General features: G+C 52.3%; 2 protein-coding genes across 11 annotated transcripts in view; one reads left to right on the top strand and one right to left on the bottom strand.

Moving 5' to 3' along the window:
- Nucleotides 1-16,397, bottom strand: part of Foxn4 (forkhead box N4) — a 31,221-nt gene that overhangs the window by 1,305 nt on the left and 13,519 nt on the right. For 4 of the 10 annotated variants that reach the window (XM_010603966.2, XM_010603967.1, XM_010603963.1 and 1 more), the window contains 8 exons: nt 14,293-14,438; nt 12,610-12,734; nt 12,404-12,517; nt 11,969-12,096; nt 11,333-11,429; nt 10,197-10,404; nt 7,088-7,480; nt 5,771-5,916 (listed from right to left, as the gene is read on the bottom strand). In XM_010603966.2, the coding sequence (XP_010602268.1) occupies nt 5,771-5,916; nt 7,088-7,480; nt 10,197-10,404; nt 11,333-11,429; nt 11,969-12,096; nt 12,404-12,517; nt 12,610-12,734; nt 14,293-14,438 (1,357 nt within the window). Of the gene's footprint in view, nt 1-4,110; nt 4,405-5,638; nt 5,917-7,087; nt 7,481-10,196; nt 10,405-11,332; nt 11,430-11,968; nt 12,097-12,403; nt 12,518-12,609; nt 12,735-14,292; nt 14,439-16,397 lie in introns of those variants that run through there. The other 6 variants (XM_010603965.2, XM_010603968.2, XM_010603970.1 and 3 more) reach the window with 5 other exon arrangements.
- The window catches only part of Myo1h (myosin IH), a 130,113-nt gene continuing 123,941 nt past the window's right edge, over nt 10,226-16,397 (top strand). The window contains exon 1 of the mRNA XM_010603972.3: nt 10,226-10,682. The gene's annotated coding sequence lies outside the window, so the exon portion shown is untranslated. The remainder of the gene's footprint in view (nt 10,683-16,397) is intronic.

The raw sequence follows: 16,397 nt of genomic DNA, 5'->3' as shown, positions 1-16,397 counted from the left end.
GTTTTTGTTTTTTTTTTTTTTTTTTTTTTTTTTTTTTGGCAGTGTTAGGGATGGAATCCAGGGTCACTGTACCACTGAATTCTATCCTTTTTACTTTGAGACAAAGGCCTACTAAGTTACCCAGGCGGGACTTGAACCTGCAGTCCTCTTACCCCAGTGCTGGGATTCCCAGCATGTGCTACCATGCCCAGCTATTCTTTCAAATCTCTCATAGGGGGCTTCTAACCACCAATTCACCTTCTTTATTATATAAAACTGTTGTCCTACTCTGTTTCCTTGTGGAGGAGCTTTGGCCATGTGTGTTTCAGGGAATCTATTTCATCAAAGTTGTCAGACTGGGAGAATTGTTACACTATTCCTAAAAATAATGACTGACGACGGTCTTTTACAAAGCCTTATAGGAGCGGGCAGACTGAAAGCTGCCGGTAGACGGCTGAGTCGACTGTGAGCACATTTCTGAGACAGCATATGCAGCCTGTTTTAGGGGCACTCTCAAGCACTGACCTCACGGGGCAAGGCTTGTCCCCTCACCTCCCTGGATGTCCTTACCGGCCTGTCTTCCTGACATCCTAGCTCTCTGAAATGACCCCAAGGAACTGGAGGGCCTGCGGACGGCTCTCGGAGAGCTGCTGCTCCCTTTCTACCACCAGGTGGCAGTGCAGCCCGCTCACCTGCGGGACAACCGCACGGGATGCCGGAGGGCACTGGCTCTGTAAAGGCAGGTCTGTCTGAGGACACGGAACCTTACGCCAGGCCCAGGGGAACACCAACAAAGCTGCCCAGGGAAGCCGCCTTGAGCCAGCACGCGTGAGGATGTCCAAATTCAACAAAAAAAACACTTTGGCCATCAGCCAGCGACGGCCCTCACAGGTGACCGGGAGCGCGAGCGGAGAGAAAACTGAATCTTCTGTGGCCCACCTGGGGAGTGGGGTGGGGAGGGAACAGTGACCAAAGGGTTCCTTTGGGAACAAGGCAACAGAGAGCTGCTGCCCTAGAATGGTGGGCAGAGAGCCTGCCAGGTAAACATGCAGATTAAACCCTATTTTGGAAGGAAGTGAGTGGCTCCGCCTATTGATTTAAGGTGTGCTGGCATCTCCCCTTTGAGCTCTCCCATCTGCATACAGCAGCAGGAGTAGCTGGGGATGCAGTGGAACTTCCAGATTCCTATTCCTCTGCCTCTGCTGCCCCGGCCTACCCAGCTGCCCCTGCGCTGGCGGCCATGCTCCCCTCACCCCTCCCTGCCTCCACGCCAGTCTGTAGTGTAGCCTTCCCCACAGCCCAGCCTGGCAGCGGCAGGCTTACCCCCAAAGCCACTGGAGAAAGAAACAGTGGGTAGCCAGGCTCACCCTCGATGAGGAGGAACGCCTGGGGTGTTCACCTTGCCCACTTGTCCATTCCTACAGTCTCAGCCTTCCTGGGGTCACCTCCTCTCTTGCCATCACCTCACTGCTCCCCTACAAGCCTCGCAAGTGCCAGGTCCCTCCTCATTCCTCATTGGAGGAACCTCCTGGGCTCCAGAGCCCGCTTATCTCAGTTAACAGGCCCACCCAGAGACCCCTCTGTGCTCTCTGCCTTGGAATGTCTTCACGAGCCTGGGGTGCTTGTTACAAACTAAGACTAGCTGGGTGTGATGTCTGAGCAGGAGAATCCCAAGCTTGAGGCCAGTCTGGGCAACTTAGCATGAGCCTCAAAGAGCAAAACACAAACAGTGGCTCTGACCCCACCTCAGCTCTTCTCGTTCAGAATTGCCTGAAGCAGACAGACAGACAGACACAGAAATGCCCAGGAGATGCTGATAATCAGCAAGTCTGACCGAGTTTCCATGGCTGGAGAAACTAGTCACTTTCAGGCGGTCCCAAGGCTAGAGTCTATCGGAAATGCTCCCACTTGGGCTGAGTGTCTTGCAAGGAGGAAGAGATAGCCCCAGAGGTAGACTGAGTTGTCCTCTGTCACCTGGTCATGTTGGTTCCCACCCCATGATGGCTGGGAAGATGCTGGAGGCCCTGGTGGGCTGACAGATTCTCATGTGCTGGGCACAACTCAGTGGCCAAGGCGCCTGGTGGACGGGCACAAAGCCCAGCCTGCACCCCCAGCCCCGGGTCTCTGGCTGCCTTCGAAGCTACTGACATTTCTGTAGCTCCTATGGCATCTGAGTCCACACATCTAGCTTTGCCCAAGAGTTGAAACCTGGCCCCACCACCCCATCCCAACCGTTAACCAGCCCTTATCCTTTCCCTGAGCCTCCACCAGGATTCCACACTACACCAGGAAACACAGTGCCAGGGCAGGGACAGGGAGAGCTGCAGACCAAGCTTGGATCTTAGGAAGTGTTTGAGCCTCTGTAAAGCAGAGTGCTAGTTAACTAATTGTGTCAGCTTGAGTAGGAAATGCCCACCTGAATTGGATCAGCACAGTGCTCAGTGTGGCTGCAGGGACCTCCTGAAGATAGACACACCCTAGGGAGGATCGTTGCCTAAATGGCACAAAGGGGAAGGAGAAGGAAGGCTCGCTTCCGCTTCTTTGGAAGGGCTCGGGTCTTCTCCTTCACTTGGACCTTGTCTCCTGGCTTCCATCACAGACCCTCTGGCCTCCTGATGAAGACACACAGGACACAGCACTGAGCTCCAGGCCTTCGACTGAACCCTATGGTTTGTCAGCGCACAGACGCTCTTTTGCACTCTTCCGCACCTGACTCTGGGCAGCCATTGTAAGCCAGTCTTGTAAATTCTTATATATTGTGTATCTTGCATTAAATCTGCCTCTGGTAAGCACTGACTGACACAAGCAGCAAGCAGACATTGTGAGCTGAGCCTACGACGTGAGGAAAGACAATGTGGAAATGCAGTGTGTTTGAATCCCATCTCTGCCCCTCGGTAACAACCTGTCAGCTTATTTGCCCCTTCGACCCTGTCCCCTCCTCTGGAAAGGGGGGCATATGTATTGGTTTCTTATGGCTGCTGCAACAGTCACCACAAACCGAGCGGCTTAAACAATCGAAAGTTTATCATACAGTCCTGGAGGTCAAAAGTCCAAAATGCAGTTCAACTGGGCTGAAATCAAGGTAGCAGAGGGGCAGTGTGACACCTAGAGGTTCTAAGGGGATCTATTTTCTTGTTCTTTGCAATTTCCTGAAGCCCCATTCCATCTTCGGAGCCAGCAATATGGCCCTGTGCTGGGGTAGGGAAGGAGAGACTCTGGCTGCAACCAGGACTATGGCTAGAGCTCACCATCCTGTGACTTTGACCTTCTGCCCTGACTCCATGCACCAGCGTGGCCCTACTTCTTGGCTCAGCTCCTGTGACTCAGGTGTAAACCAGTAAGAACAACCTAGCCCAAGCCAGCCCCAGCAATGGTTGGAAGGAGGGGTGGGTGGATTTTGGTCACAGCTAATGAATATCACCCCAGGGGCTTTGCAGGAGCTCTAGGTGCCCTCCTTCTCCTGCGGTGGTTATCTGGGAGGATGAAACTGGAGCCTCCAGGTCCCGCAACTGCATCTGACATGTTTTTTTGCTACGGATCAGTGGGGGCCAGGGATGCATGGTTTTAAGCCACTTCTTGCACAGGTTGAAAAGTTAGGCTCCAAATCACTGTGTCCCGTTGCTGTTTTAACAGTAGTGAGTCACCTGACTTACTCCTCTGAGCCTCAGTGTCTTCATGTGGAAAATGGGTATAATCTGTCATGCCACTTGGGGCTGCCGTGGGACTGAATGAAGCCACAGCAGTGATGAGCAAAGGGCCTCAACATGACAGGTGCTTGGTGTCTCCTCTGACCCCAGGGACACACCCAAGAGGAGGTCAGAGCAGCACTCCTGAGCTTTGTCCCAACCTAGGGTCTGACACACACATACTCGGCCCGACCTGACCTCCCTGAGCCTCTGCTTTTGAATCAGTAAACAGCATCCACAGCCAATGCTTCAGCTGTCTGTCGAGTGCTGGCAGTGAGGACAGTAAACGCGGACCATGCTGCTTTTATTGCTGATAACACTGCCCCCACTCCCAGCCCCCACCCCAAGGGGAACCCGGTAGCAGAAAACAGGGCACTGGTGGTGTGAGTGGTGCCCTTTTCCCACACCCGCCTTTCCCGTCACCACAAGCCACAGAGCTGCCGTTCAGCCTTTATTGACAGAAGACACTTATTCATCCAGTTCTACACCTACAGAGTCTCGGTGCTGCCTGAATACTCTGGTTAACAAGGCTTTAAACAACTTACGGGGGTCAAGGTACACAGAGTAGTTGAGCAGTACTGGTCAGACGGACATGCCGGGCTATGTCTAACAATCGTGGCTCTCAGCGGACGGTTCCAGAACTTGAAAGGGCTTAACGACGGGCCTTCGAGCCAGGGGCTAATGCCAGCCTCGCTGATAGGTCCCCTGGCTGGCCTGGTGATTCGGCAGAGCGTCCTGGCTTGGGAAGCCCAGACACAGGGGCAAAACATCAGGTGGCAGAGAGAGGAGGCTGGCACCCTGGCTGTGGGACCAGCAGCATCCGCCTCCAATGGGAGAGCTGTTTCTGCTAACCACCACTGTTTCTGCTAACCAACTGCCCCCTAAAACCTGCCACTCGGAAAGCACTCATTGGCAAACAAAAATGGACACAAGCCAAATGAATAGGCAAACAAGTGCTGAGAATTATTCTGCACCGCTGTCACTGCATGGGACAGCTTCTCACAGCTCCTAGTCCACCGACTTTCCTCCCAGTGGTTAGGGGTGTCTTACGGCCCGGGACCTGAAGTGCCCTGCCCTGTTTCTCAGCCCCACTGACCTCTAGGACATTCCCAAGCCCAGATCGTGGCGACTTCCTTCTTAGGTGCCCACAGGAAGTAATCTGAGTCACGACTAGACAGAAAAATATCTGGTCTCCAGTATTAAAAATAGAATGTTTCAAAAGTGCTTGGTTGTTCTAAAAAGAAGCCCAAGGCTGCCAAGCAGTGGTGAGCCAGTGAGAGATGTGACTCGCTGATCAGTTAGGACTTAGCATGGCTGGGACATGTGGAGGGGTGGAGGCGTCTCATACTCGGCTGGGTTCACAGGGCGACAAAATGGGTCACAATAAATATAAATAAATTATACATGTTCTGAGTGCCTGGCATGGTCCAGGAGGCTGTGCTATGAAATCCTGTCATACTATAGGGGCTGGTGTGTGGGCTGGAACAGGAATCATTGCGGAGTTCAGCCTGTTGGTCCAGGAGACATCCCCTGGCTCTCCATGCCCGCTCCCATCCTCTGACCCTGAGGGAAAGATTCCATGCAGCTCAGCCTTCCCCCTCCCCAGAGTAAGGAAAGGGCCTTCCCAGTGAGTGTTTCCATGCCAGCCCCAATGCTGCAGGTCACACAGGGGCGCAGCCAGGAGCCAGGCTGGAGCAGGCCTGTCCTCAGCATGTCCCAGCCTTGCATCCCAGGTCCTGGAGGCAAGGGAAATGCTGAGCTGGACTCTCCTTGGTCCTTCAAACTTGGGAAGGTGCAGATGCTCCCAGTAGGAACCCAGAGAGCATAGCCAGGCTGAGAGGACCTGACTCCCTGACCAGCCTGCAGCCTCACCAGAGGTTCAGGAGAGGCCTGTGGAAGGAAAAGGGGCCTTTCTTCCAGAAACACCCAGGCCAGTCCTTCCTGCCCAAGCCTGCTGCAGGAGAGCTCTGGGGGCAGGTGAGGTCATCAGCTCAAAGCAGGGCTATGGGCTTGTTTCCTGGGGTGCCCAGGTACTGGGAGGAGGAGGTGGCCCCCGATGAGGCCGCTCTGTCTGGGGCAGAGTATGCAGCGTACAGACCAGTCACCTGCACATCCGGGAAGGGCTGCTCGCTGCTGCCAGAGACAGGGGTCAGGCCCGAGGCCCCCAGATCGCAGCCGAGGGGGGAGTCTCCAAAGGCCCCCAGCGTGTCCAGGCTGAAGCCCTCGTCCTTCATCTCTTCCCAGAGGTTCCCTTGCAAAAACAAAAGCATTCAGATGAGCGGGCTTTAGGTAAAACAGACCGAGTTTGAATCCCTGTCTTAGGGAAGAAGCAGAGACCACGTGTGGTGTTTAAGGTCATAATGTTGCAGGAAAAGACTGCGGAGGGAGCAGAGCTCCAGCCCTAGCCCACCTCTTCCTACTGTGAGCCCTTGGGAAAGTCACTACTGTCGCTGAGGCTCAGAATAAAATGCAGATGATCAGAAGATCTACCTGTGAGGGTTGTCGTGGGGTTTAACAAGAGGGCGTGTTTAAAGCACTGAGTGCTCATTGCCTGGTATCTCACAGTCCAAGCCAGGAGAATCAAACCACGTTTCCCCTTCAGCACATTTAACTACGTAGCCCTCTGAGGGGGTGGGGGTGGGGCAGAAGGGATCACAGCTGTAATTGACTTGCTAACTAACTAACCTGCCCGCTTGCCCGTCACCCTCATCAGAGGTGGACCTGCTGGATGAAGTTTGGGCCCTTGGGTGGCGTCCTGCAGGAGCAACCTGAGATCTTTGTCTGTTCTTTCATTCACTTGTTTATTCATTTGTTCCTTCGCATTCCGTTCATTATTTGTCTATTTGGCGGTTCTGGGGATTGAACTCTAGGCCTTCAACCTGAGCTACATCCCCACCCTGTTTTATTTTTTATTTTGAGACAAGGTCTCGCTAAGGTGCCTAGGCTGGACTTGACCTTGCGGTCCTTTCCCCTCAGCCTTGCCGGGTGTCGCATCTCAACGACTGCGACTGACCATGTGGCAAGCCGAGTCACACTGCGACCTGACCTGAGGTGGGCACGTGCGTGCTGACCCAGTTACTGATGCAAACTCTGGGGTCGGACAGAACTGGGTTTAGATCCCAGCTCCGTCACTGGCTGGCCAGGTCACCTTGGCGCAGTGACGCTCATGGTTACGTCAGTGTCTTCGATGGCAGGATGAGGACCTCAAATGGTGGCCTCTGGGGACACGGCGGGCTGGGGTGAGATGATGCTGAGGAAATGCTTGGCCGGGGCCCAGTACACAGTAAGCACTGAAGAGCTGCTCAGTGTGCTAGCATTAGGTGCTGCCGTGGCCATGGGCTGTGCATGAGAGAGTCCTGTGCTCTCCTATCTCCTTGCCCCCTCCCCGCCCAGCTCCCAGAGCCCCACTCCTCCAGCCTTACCCTGTAGAGCAAAGTCCATGATGCTGGGGTCCAGGGCATCCACCTCAGTGCTCATGTCAGTGCTGATGTTGATGAAGTCCATGGGCGCCCTGCTCAGCACGGGCTGGGAGACCGGGCTGCAGCTCATGTCTGGCAGGGCATGCAGAGGTGGAGTCTGGGCTGGCGCCGGGGAGTCTGGGGTCAGATGTGCCTGGGGCTGGGCCTGGTGGTGCAGGGGGACGGACTGCAGGGACAGGGTCATCAGGGCCTGTGGTGGGAGCTGGGAGACAGGCAGGCAGCTGTGGGCCATGGCCACTGAGGTGCCATGAGTCAGCATAGGGGCCTCGGGCTCCCCTGGTTTGCCAGGGCGCCGGCAGCTTTCTGGCCGGTCCGAGATCAGCTTGTCCAGCTCCTCTGCAAGCAAGTGGGAGAGGTCACTAAGAATACCTTGCAGTGACCAGATCCCAGCCTGGGCCTGGATTCAAGTCCTGACACTACCACCTGTGTGTCCTCAGCATGCCTCTGGGACTCTCTGAACCTCTCTCTCTTCATCTATGAATCGGTGTCATACGCTACGGTGACATCACGAATGGTGTGGGGCCTTTGATTAATGACAGGTGCCACCAAATAACACTAGTCCCTCCTTTGGTTGTTGTCTTATAGCACAGGTCTCTCACCCTAGCACTCCCTTGACCTCTGACAAACCCTACAAGGGACAGTTTACCCAGGGATTCTGGATTCCACAAGACTGGGACAATACTTTTAACATGCAAGGGTGTCACTCCCTTCTATGAAAAAGACCTTAAGAAATGTTGCCATTAGTTAAAAACTATATTCTTCCCCTGGCAGTGGCAGGTGCCTGTGATTCCAGCTATGCAGGAGGCTGAGACCAGAAGATGACAAGTTCAAGGCCAATCTGGGCAGCTTAGCAAGACCTTGTCTCAAAAAAAAAAAAAAGGAGAGCAAGGGGATGTGAACGCTTGCCTAACATGTACAACACCCTGGCTTTGATCCCTAGCACTGAAAACAAAACTAGACAAATAAAACCTGTATGCTCTTTAATACCGTTGGATATAAACAAATAAAAAGAGAAATGATTGTTGGCACAAAGATGTTGGCTATGTTGCACTGAATGCAACACCACACCAAGGGTGAAGCATCAGGGTCCCAAGATCTATTTGGGAGCACATACTTTAGAAATGAGGACACCTGAAATCCAGAAGGCAGAATGACCTACCCAAGATCTCATGCTAAACACAGGTCAAGATGGGCCCTCGACCTCAAGCCAGGCCCCAGAGCTGTATAAGGTGGACAGCACGTGCTGCCCCCAGACAGGACTATTGGTTCCTGCTGCAGCCTGTCTCCCCACCCTCTTGACTTGCCAGCCCCTTCATGCTAAACCTCAAGGAAGGTGGCACCCCCCAGAGCTGGACCACAGGTTCCTGGGACTGGGCAGAAGCAACCCAGCCATGCACAGTGCCCCTTCTATGGACCCTTTTCACATACTTAATTAAAAAAAAAAGAAAAAGATCCGATGTAACCTTCAAAAGTAACTCATGAACAGTGTAGAAATTTTAGCAAATACAGAAGTGTGTGAAGAATGTAAGAATCATCAGAAATCTGGACAAGGTGGTGTAAGCCTGAAATCCCAACACTTGGAAGGCTGAGGCAGGAGGACTGTGATTTCAAGGCCATCTAGAACAATTTAGCAAGTTCAAAGCCAACCTGGATTATGTGGTGAGATCCTGTTTCCAAAAACTGCAAGTACATAAATAAAAAATAACATAAAAATTATCAGTGGTATCCTCATTCACAAAAAAAGCTTTTCTTGTATTTCTTCTCAGATGAACATTCATAGCTCTCTCTAAATGTGTGTGTGTGTGTGTGCGTGTTTGGCAAAAAATGGGTCTGGGATAAGATATATACACATATATATCTGAGACAGGGACTAACTGTGTACCCTAGGCAGGCTTTAAATCACTATGTAGCACAGGTTGGCCTCACACTAACAATCTTCTTGCCTCAGCCTCCTGAGTGATGGAGTAACAGGGATGCAACAGCATGCCCAGCTATACGTTTTTTGTTTGTTTGTTGTTTTTTGAGACAGGGTTTCACTGTGTAATTCAAGTCAGCCTTGAACTCACTAGGTAGCCCAGGCTGGCTTCAAACTCTTGGCAATCCTCCTGCCTCAGCCTCCCAAGTTCTAGGATTACAGATGTGTGCCACTACATCTGGCTTACATATACATTTTAAAATGTGGTTCTGCTGTGTACTGTATAATGATTAATCTATCAATTTTAGTTATTGTATTGAGAACATTACTTTATATTCCAAAAATATTTTAAAATATTTTTGTCTTGAATATTTGCATGATATGGCACCATACTTAACTGTAGAATGTTTAGATAGCTTTCAGTTGTTTATTGGACAACTGAAAGCAAGTGTGGATGGATAACTCAGTTCACACTTTTTCTTCTCAAATCTTTGATTTCCTCATCATAAACTGTCAGAGTGAAATAAGTAGACTAATACATGGGGACAGTTTGCAGGGGGGTTGTTTGTTCTGGGGGTTGGACCCAGTGTTGCTCTGCCAATGAGTTATAACCCCAGCCCCTTGTTTATTTCTTATTTTGAGACAGGGTCTGGGTAAGTTACCCAGGCTAGGCTTAAACCTGCAGTCCTCCCAAAAAGATCTGGAGAGCTTGGAGAATGGCCTTCATTAGTGAGTAATATGGACCTGCACTACCGAGCCTGTCCATTTTGAGGGTTTTTGATGCATTACTGTGCCCTCAAAAAGTTTCACAGCTTACGTTCCCACTCATTATGTAGGAAGACACCTATCTCCTACATCCAAGCCCACCCTGGGTGTTAATTTTAAACGCTTCTTCTATCCTATGACTGTGTGGTCTGGCGTTTCTGTGAAACAACTGGAAGTGACGGTGAGCCAACAGCATTTTGTGATCCGGGCCCCTCAATTTGCCAGACACGCGGAAGGGACACCAGACACCTGCTTCCCTGTTGGCACGTCTGAGGGTCGCGCAGGCCTGGCAGAGAGGTGGTGCGCACATGCGCACAGGAGCACAGGGAAATACACGCGTGCGCATGCGCAGTGGGATCATCCGGGCCTCACCCGGATTGGCCATGCTCCTGTGAATGGCGGCCAGGTCCTTCCTCTTCCACTTGTGCATCTCTTCCTCCATTTTATCAATGCGGGCCAGGTTTAAGGCCCAGAGGCAGCCCTTTCGGGAGGAGCCGCTCATCTTGTTCTCCACCTTTTCAAAGCACTTGTTCAGGGACAGGTTGTGCCTCACGGAGTTCTTCCAACCGTCCGGAGCCGTCTGTGGGGAGACGCGGCGCTCACTGGCCCCTTCAGAGACCGCCCGGAACCCCTTCCTGGCCGGGGTGCCCTCCCGCTCCGCCCGTCGGGACGGGACACCGTCGTGGCGGGGGTTATGGAGCAGCGTCCTCTACTCAGCCTCAAGTTGGAGAGGCAGAAGGGAGGCCCACAGGGAGCACAAGTCATCTACGCCAGCGTCCACCGGCCGACTCATTCCGAATCCTCCCACCACCTCTCTCTCCTACTCAAGTAGACAGCAAGCGAGAATGGCCTTCATCGGTGAGTAATTGCTCAGGTGGATTAGATACAAATCACTCTTAAATGCTCACTTTATTGCCAGGTGACCAGATAACTGTAATGCACCCTAGACCCTACATACACACTCATGATATTGCATGATTTCAGCTAGGGATACTTTCCAGGCCAGGAACTCTGCAGCCTGGTACCCTCTGACCCCTTGTTCTTCTTTTTGCTTTGATACTAACAAGGGTAGCACTATCTAAGGCCAAACCATATGCCAGCAGCCGCCAAGACTTTTATGAGCAGAATCATCATTAACTTGCCAACTGGGTATTCTCCCCACTTTACAGATGAAGATATTGAGGCTCAGATTGGTGAGGGCTCTTGCCAAGTGTGTATTTATGGTTTACTAAGTTTGCGCTGAATAACTAGACTGGTCCCTCTACCCCCCACCTAAGGTGCATGGTGAACTCCTCTTTAACCGTCAAAGCCCAGTTCAAATGCCCCCTTCCTTTTTTAAATGCCTCGCTGTGTATGCACATGCATGTGTTGTTAGTAGTTGCTCTACAGACATAACTGGAAGCTAAGGGGGGATGTCCCTGTTTGGTTTAGGGCCAGCCCTGGGTTCCATCAGTGCCAAGGAAAGACCAGGGTAGCTCCAGCACCCCACCCTGGATGAGAATCCTCACCTTGAAGTAAGGGAAGTGCTCCTTCATAAAGCTGTAGATCTCGCTCACAGGCAGGCTTCCTGTCTTGCTGTTCTTCAGGGCCATGGCTATCAGACAGCTGGGGACAAGCGATGGAGCAGGGGAGCACCCTGAGGTTCCCTCTACCAGAAAGCTGCCCTGCTTGCCCCAACGTGTACAAGCTCTTACATCACAGTGTGTGCTCTCAACTCCTTTCCCACCCCCTGCCCGTCTCCTTGACATTGGACTCAGCTCCCCCCACTTTTATCCTTTTTTATCCATAGTTAATATCTAGGGCCTTTAGACTTTACCTAGGCTGCTCCTCTCTTCCCCCAAACACCCGAGATGCACAATACTGTTATTTTGGTGACTTTTTGCATTTGAGAAAACCAAGGCTCAAAGAGGCCAAGGCGTGTCCCTGAGGACACACAGCGTGTGAATACGGGAGTGGCAGTATCTGAAGTAGGTTCTTGACTCCAGCGGGAAGACGTCCCCATGACCGTCCTCTATGAAAACAGGTCCTACCCGGAGACTCCCCACACCCCCAGACCTCTCCCTTGGAAGTCCGGGTTACCTCTCCCAGCTTGTTGGAGTGCTTTCCCCTTTGCCCTTCTCCTCCCTCAGCCCCTTGAACCTCACCTGTAGGAATAGATGGGCTTGGGGTAGTGTTTGGGATGCGGGTCCTGAGACGAATGCACTGCCGTGTGGGCCTGGGGATAGGGAGGCCGTGCCCCAAACGAGGAGCTGTAGAGACCCATGGAAGGACACTTCCGCGGACAGTAGAGGGAGAAGGTGAGAAACAGCAGTAAGTCAGTCTCGGTCCCCCACACCCCCTAGTCTCTGAGGTGCCCTGCACTCTTAAGTTGTGGGGCAGGGTTTAGAGCCACAGAAACTACTCTGTCTCTGCCTATGGCAGGAATTTCAGGGGAATCGAATGTATGATTTCATGACATGCCCATTGTGAGGAATTTTATCCCCCTGTTCCTGGATAGTGAATAGACTCAAAGAGATCCCTGGCTGCCCTAAAACAGAAGCATCTGCCCCTGTGTCCAGAGCCTCTCTGACCCATAGTACCTGTTGGACCCCAGGGGGCAGTGGGAACTGTGCTTGGATGGCAGGGGAGTAGAGCTGTGGTGCATCCTGCAGGCTGGATGATGGCTGGCCCCTGACCAGAAACTGGCTCATCTGCTGGGGCCAGGAGAGGAAAAAACAGAGGGTCAGGCTGGCAGTGGGCATCCCAGCTCTGGGGAACACTCTCACTCCCCTGTAGTAGCACTTACCCTGGCCCCGTGGCTAGTCATGAGGCCCTGACCCAGCATGCCTCGGGGGGCCATGCCAGCTGGGCTGTGGAGCAGGGGCCCTGGGGCCGTTCCTACATGCAGGCCAGCTGTCCCAGCCAGGGCACCTGAAGGGGGGAAGCACAGAGAAGCTGTGGGGCTGGATGGATGGTGGCTATGGCTAGAGACTAGAGCCATCCCCCACCCTTAGGACCAGGTACAGAATAGGCACTTGGCAAGTCACTTTGCTGAGGTGTAGTGGTAAAAAGTGGGATTCCTACCAGCTGTGTGACCATGGCCACCCTCGGTTTCCTCCTTTTACTTTGCTGCTAGTATTGCCCATTACTATCTATAAAATTGTTGGGAGGGTTAAATGAGATCACCTGTCAAGTGTTAATAAATATCACCTTCTTGGACCTATGATAAAATCCCAGTAAGTGAGTTTATAATAAATGACAGTGAAGAAAGGAATGGAAGTAATATTAGATTCCTGTTATTCATTAGCTAAAACACCAACTCAGCCTTCCTTTTGTCTCTGAAACAATTCTCTAGCTCTCCAGTGCTTCTGCATTAAGGTCCAATGAATTTTGTGCTTCCCCTCCCCTTTACCAAACCCTGTTCCTCTGCCCAGGGATAGCAGGGGTTAGCCATACCTCCTGTGCTGGGCCTGTGACAGACATTGTTAATCAATCTCTGATTCTCACTGTACCAGCCTGACTGTGGGCAGCCACCTCTAAGCAAGCAAAAACTTACCTGGTGAGCTGCAGTGATGAAGGAAGGGCCTGCCTTATTTTACCACTTTGAACACTGACTGTGTTGTGTCAGTGCAGATGAGGAAATAGATTGCAGAGGAAAGCACTCCCCTGGGTTTCTAGATCAAGGTTAGGAAGCTGACCAGCAGGCCGAATTAGTATTAGTATACAGCCACACATACTCATTTAAATTTTTCTCTGGCTTGTTTTGTGCTGAAACAGCAGAGCTGAGCAATTTTGACAGACTGACCTACAGAAACCAAAATATGTATTTCCTGGCCCTTTGCAGGAAAAGTTTGCTGGCTGACCCTTGCTTTACATGTTCTGCTCAAGAACATCTTGCCCAATGAGAGAACTATTTCATATTTGCTACTTATAATATACTGTAGTGATTGTACTTTCTGTCACTGTTTGGTTTTCTTCAACATCTTGTATCTTTAAGCATTTAACCCACTTGCTATGATTACAACTAGCTGTCATGTGTTACCTAGGATTCTTACGGTCTTCCAGCAAAAGGGGCATTGAACTTTTTTGTTTTGTTTTGTTTTTGTTTTTGTTTTTTTCTGGTACTGGGGATTGAACAGAGGGCCTTTGCACTGAGTACATCTCCAGTCCTTTTATTTTTTTAAGACAGGGTCTTGCTAAACTGCTACATTTCCCAGATTGGGTTCCTATTTACAGTCCTCCAGCCTCAGTCTCACAGAGTGCAGGGATTACAGCCATGCACTGTCACACCTGGTTTAAAAACCATTCTCGGCCCCGCAGTACAGGCTGGGCTGCATTTGACTTGGGCCCTCTTTGCTGACTGCCCTCCGTGGAAGTCAGTTTAGTCTCATTTTACCGATGTGGAAACAGAGCCCCAGAGACAGAAGGACCTGTCTGTCCACAGCTAGCATCACCCCTCCCTTCCCCAACCTGCCCCATGTGAGCCTACCTGGGTGTGGACGTGGCATGCCACAGCTTCCAGGGTTCATGCGGCCACTGGCCATCTGCTGCAGCCGAGGCACGTCCACAGCTGTGAGCCACGACAGCGACTGCAGGTCCCCGGGGAGGTCATCATCACTGGTGGAAGGCAGGAGCCTGCAGGGAGGAGTAGGGAGCTCGGGCGGGAGGGGGAGCTTCGGGCAGCTCCTTGGGGCCTCCTGGATTTCTGGACGTGCCCTTTGGCCTCTCACCACCCCAAGCTCTCTCGCCCTTCTCAGGACTAGGTGAGGGAAACCAGCCCCAAGGGCCCTCTTTGGGAGCCAGATGGCACATCCTCAAATCCTTCATTCATTCACCCACATCCTACTTAGCGTCTCCTGCCACAGCCATAAACACTGACATTGCCTGACCACTGGTCACGTCCTTCACAGTACAGCCCCATTTAACACTCCCAGCTGCCCTATGAGGCGGGTATTACTGTTATTACAGATTAGTTATAGAGCGAGGATTCCCTGTTACAAACTCCGAAATATAAAATGCTCCAGAATTCTAACCTTCTGGCTCCACCATGGTCTCACATAAGGAGTCACAGTCAAAACGCAGGCACACAGAAAGCACAAAGTTGCTTTTAGGCTATGTGCGTAATGTAACATGCATATGAAGTGTAAACGAACTTTGTGTTTAGATCTAGGTCCCCTCTGTAAGACATCTCATTTTGTAGGTGCAGATATTGCAAAATGTGACACAATCTATTATCTGAAATACTTCTGGTCCCACATATGTTGGATAAGGGATCCTCACCCTGTTCCCATTTTCCAGAGGGAGGACACGCGCTATAGGACTTCCTGGGGACACCATGGCACAGAGCAGTGTGGGTCTGGGCACAGGGTCCTTCCCAGCTCCCCTGGCAGAATTGGGGCCACCACGGTACCCAGGTTGCCCTCCTCCAGGTCCGGAGTGTTTTCCTGCCGTGCTTCAGCCTGTGTGGATGGCGTGGAATGTGGTGATAGTGCGCGTGGCATGTGGGCCACACGGAGAGAGAGCTGAGGGCCAGCTCGTGGTTCGGTCCTGTGCAGTTCTGCAGTCACCCTGGGACCTGCAATATGTCCATATCCCTCTCACTTGCTCCAGGCCACACAGTACAGGAAGTGGAGGGGCAAGAAACAGAGAGCGCATCCTGGAGCCAGAGCTCTCCCCAGGTAGGACCCATGCCTACCACTTCAGCAGATGCATGAGCAATGCCAGAGCATTGCTAGCCACGAAAGCAGGGAGGCTACCATCTCGGGAACCACACAGCTACCCAATTTGGGCTCTCCTGGTTTTCCTGAAGTGACGTGTGCCAGCACTGGAGAGCACCAGGCCTCACGATGGTGTCCGGTCTGGGTTGTAACACAGCTGCCAACTGGGCCAAGGGCCCTCACCAGTACCACTGAATGTGCCACCCTCATGGTCAGGTGGTGTTGCTGCAAGAGGTCCCTAGTCCAAATTCCAAGCTCCCCAAACCAGGTATGTTAGGGCCCCATAGAGAGTGGAAGGGGCAAGAAAGAGAGAACAGGGTGTCCACGTAGCATCTGCTTTCCCTGTGTGTCTGACAGCAGGTACAGGGAGCTGTGGCCCTGTCCTTCCTCTGCTTGGCTGCCTCCAGCCCCCAGTCTCTCTGTCTGTCCCCTCTCTCCTCCCTCCTCCCACCCCTCCATTCATTCTCTCCCTCCCCACCCCTTGTGTTTTAGGGCCACAATTAGTGTTGCCATGGCCACTGCTGCTCAGTTGTCACAGGGCCCAGGGCCCATGCAGCTGGCATCAGGTGACTCCCTGGCTGTCTCCGCCATTGGCTGCCTCATAGGAAAACACAGCCTGGAGATGATTTGAAAACACGGCTGGCCCGTGTGTGTTATGGCAGCAGTTGGCCTGGCTGCTATCCCCCAGAGGCCCATTGTACGACAAACGACTGTTGCCCCAGTGGCACGTGGCCTCCATTGTCCTGAAGTCGCCATTCTATTGTTTGTGCGCATCCCACCTACCACCTCTTTGGCCTGCTAGAGACTCATCTGGCTGAGTGACAGCCACGGTGCCGGCCTGGATGATGCCATCTGTCCCCTTAGGCCCTCAGAGATG

This window comes from Fukomys damarensis, unplaced genomic scaffold (assembly GCF_012274545.1).
Source record: "Fukomys damarensis isolate Sample0158 unplaced genomic scaffold, DMR_v1.0_HiC HiC_scaffold_12, whole genome shotgun sequence".
NCBI classification, from domain to species: domain Eukaryota; kingdom Metazoa; phylum Chordata; class Mammalia; order Rodentia; family Bathyergidae; genus Fukomys; species Fukomys damarensis.
This window is presented reverse-complemented; position numbering and strand designations above follow the sequence as displayed.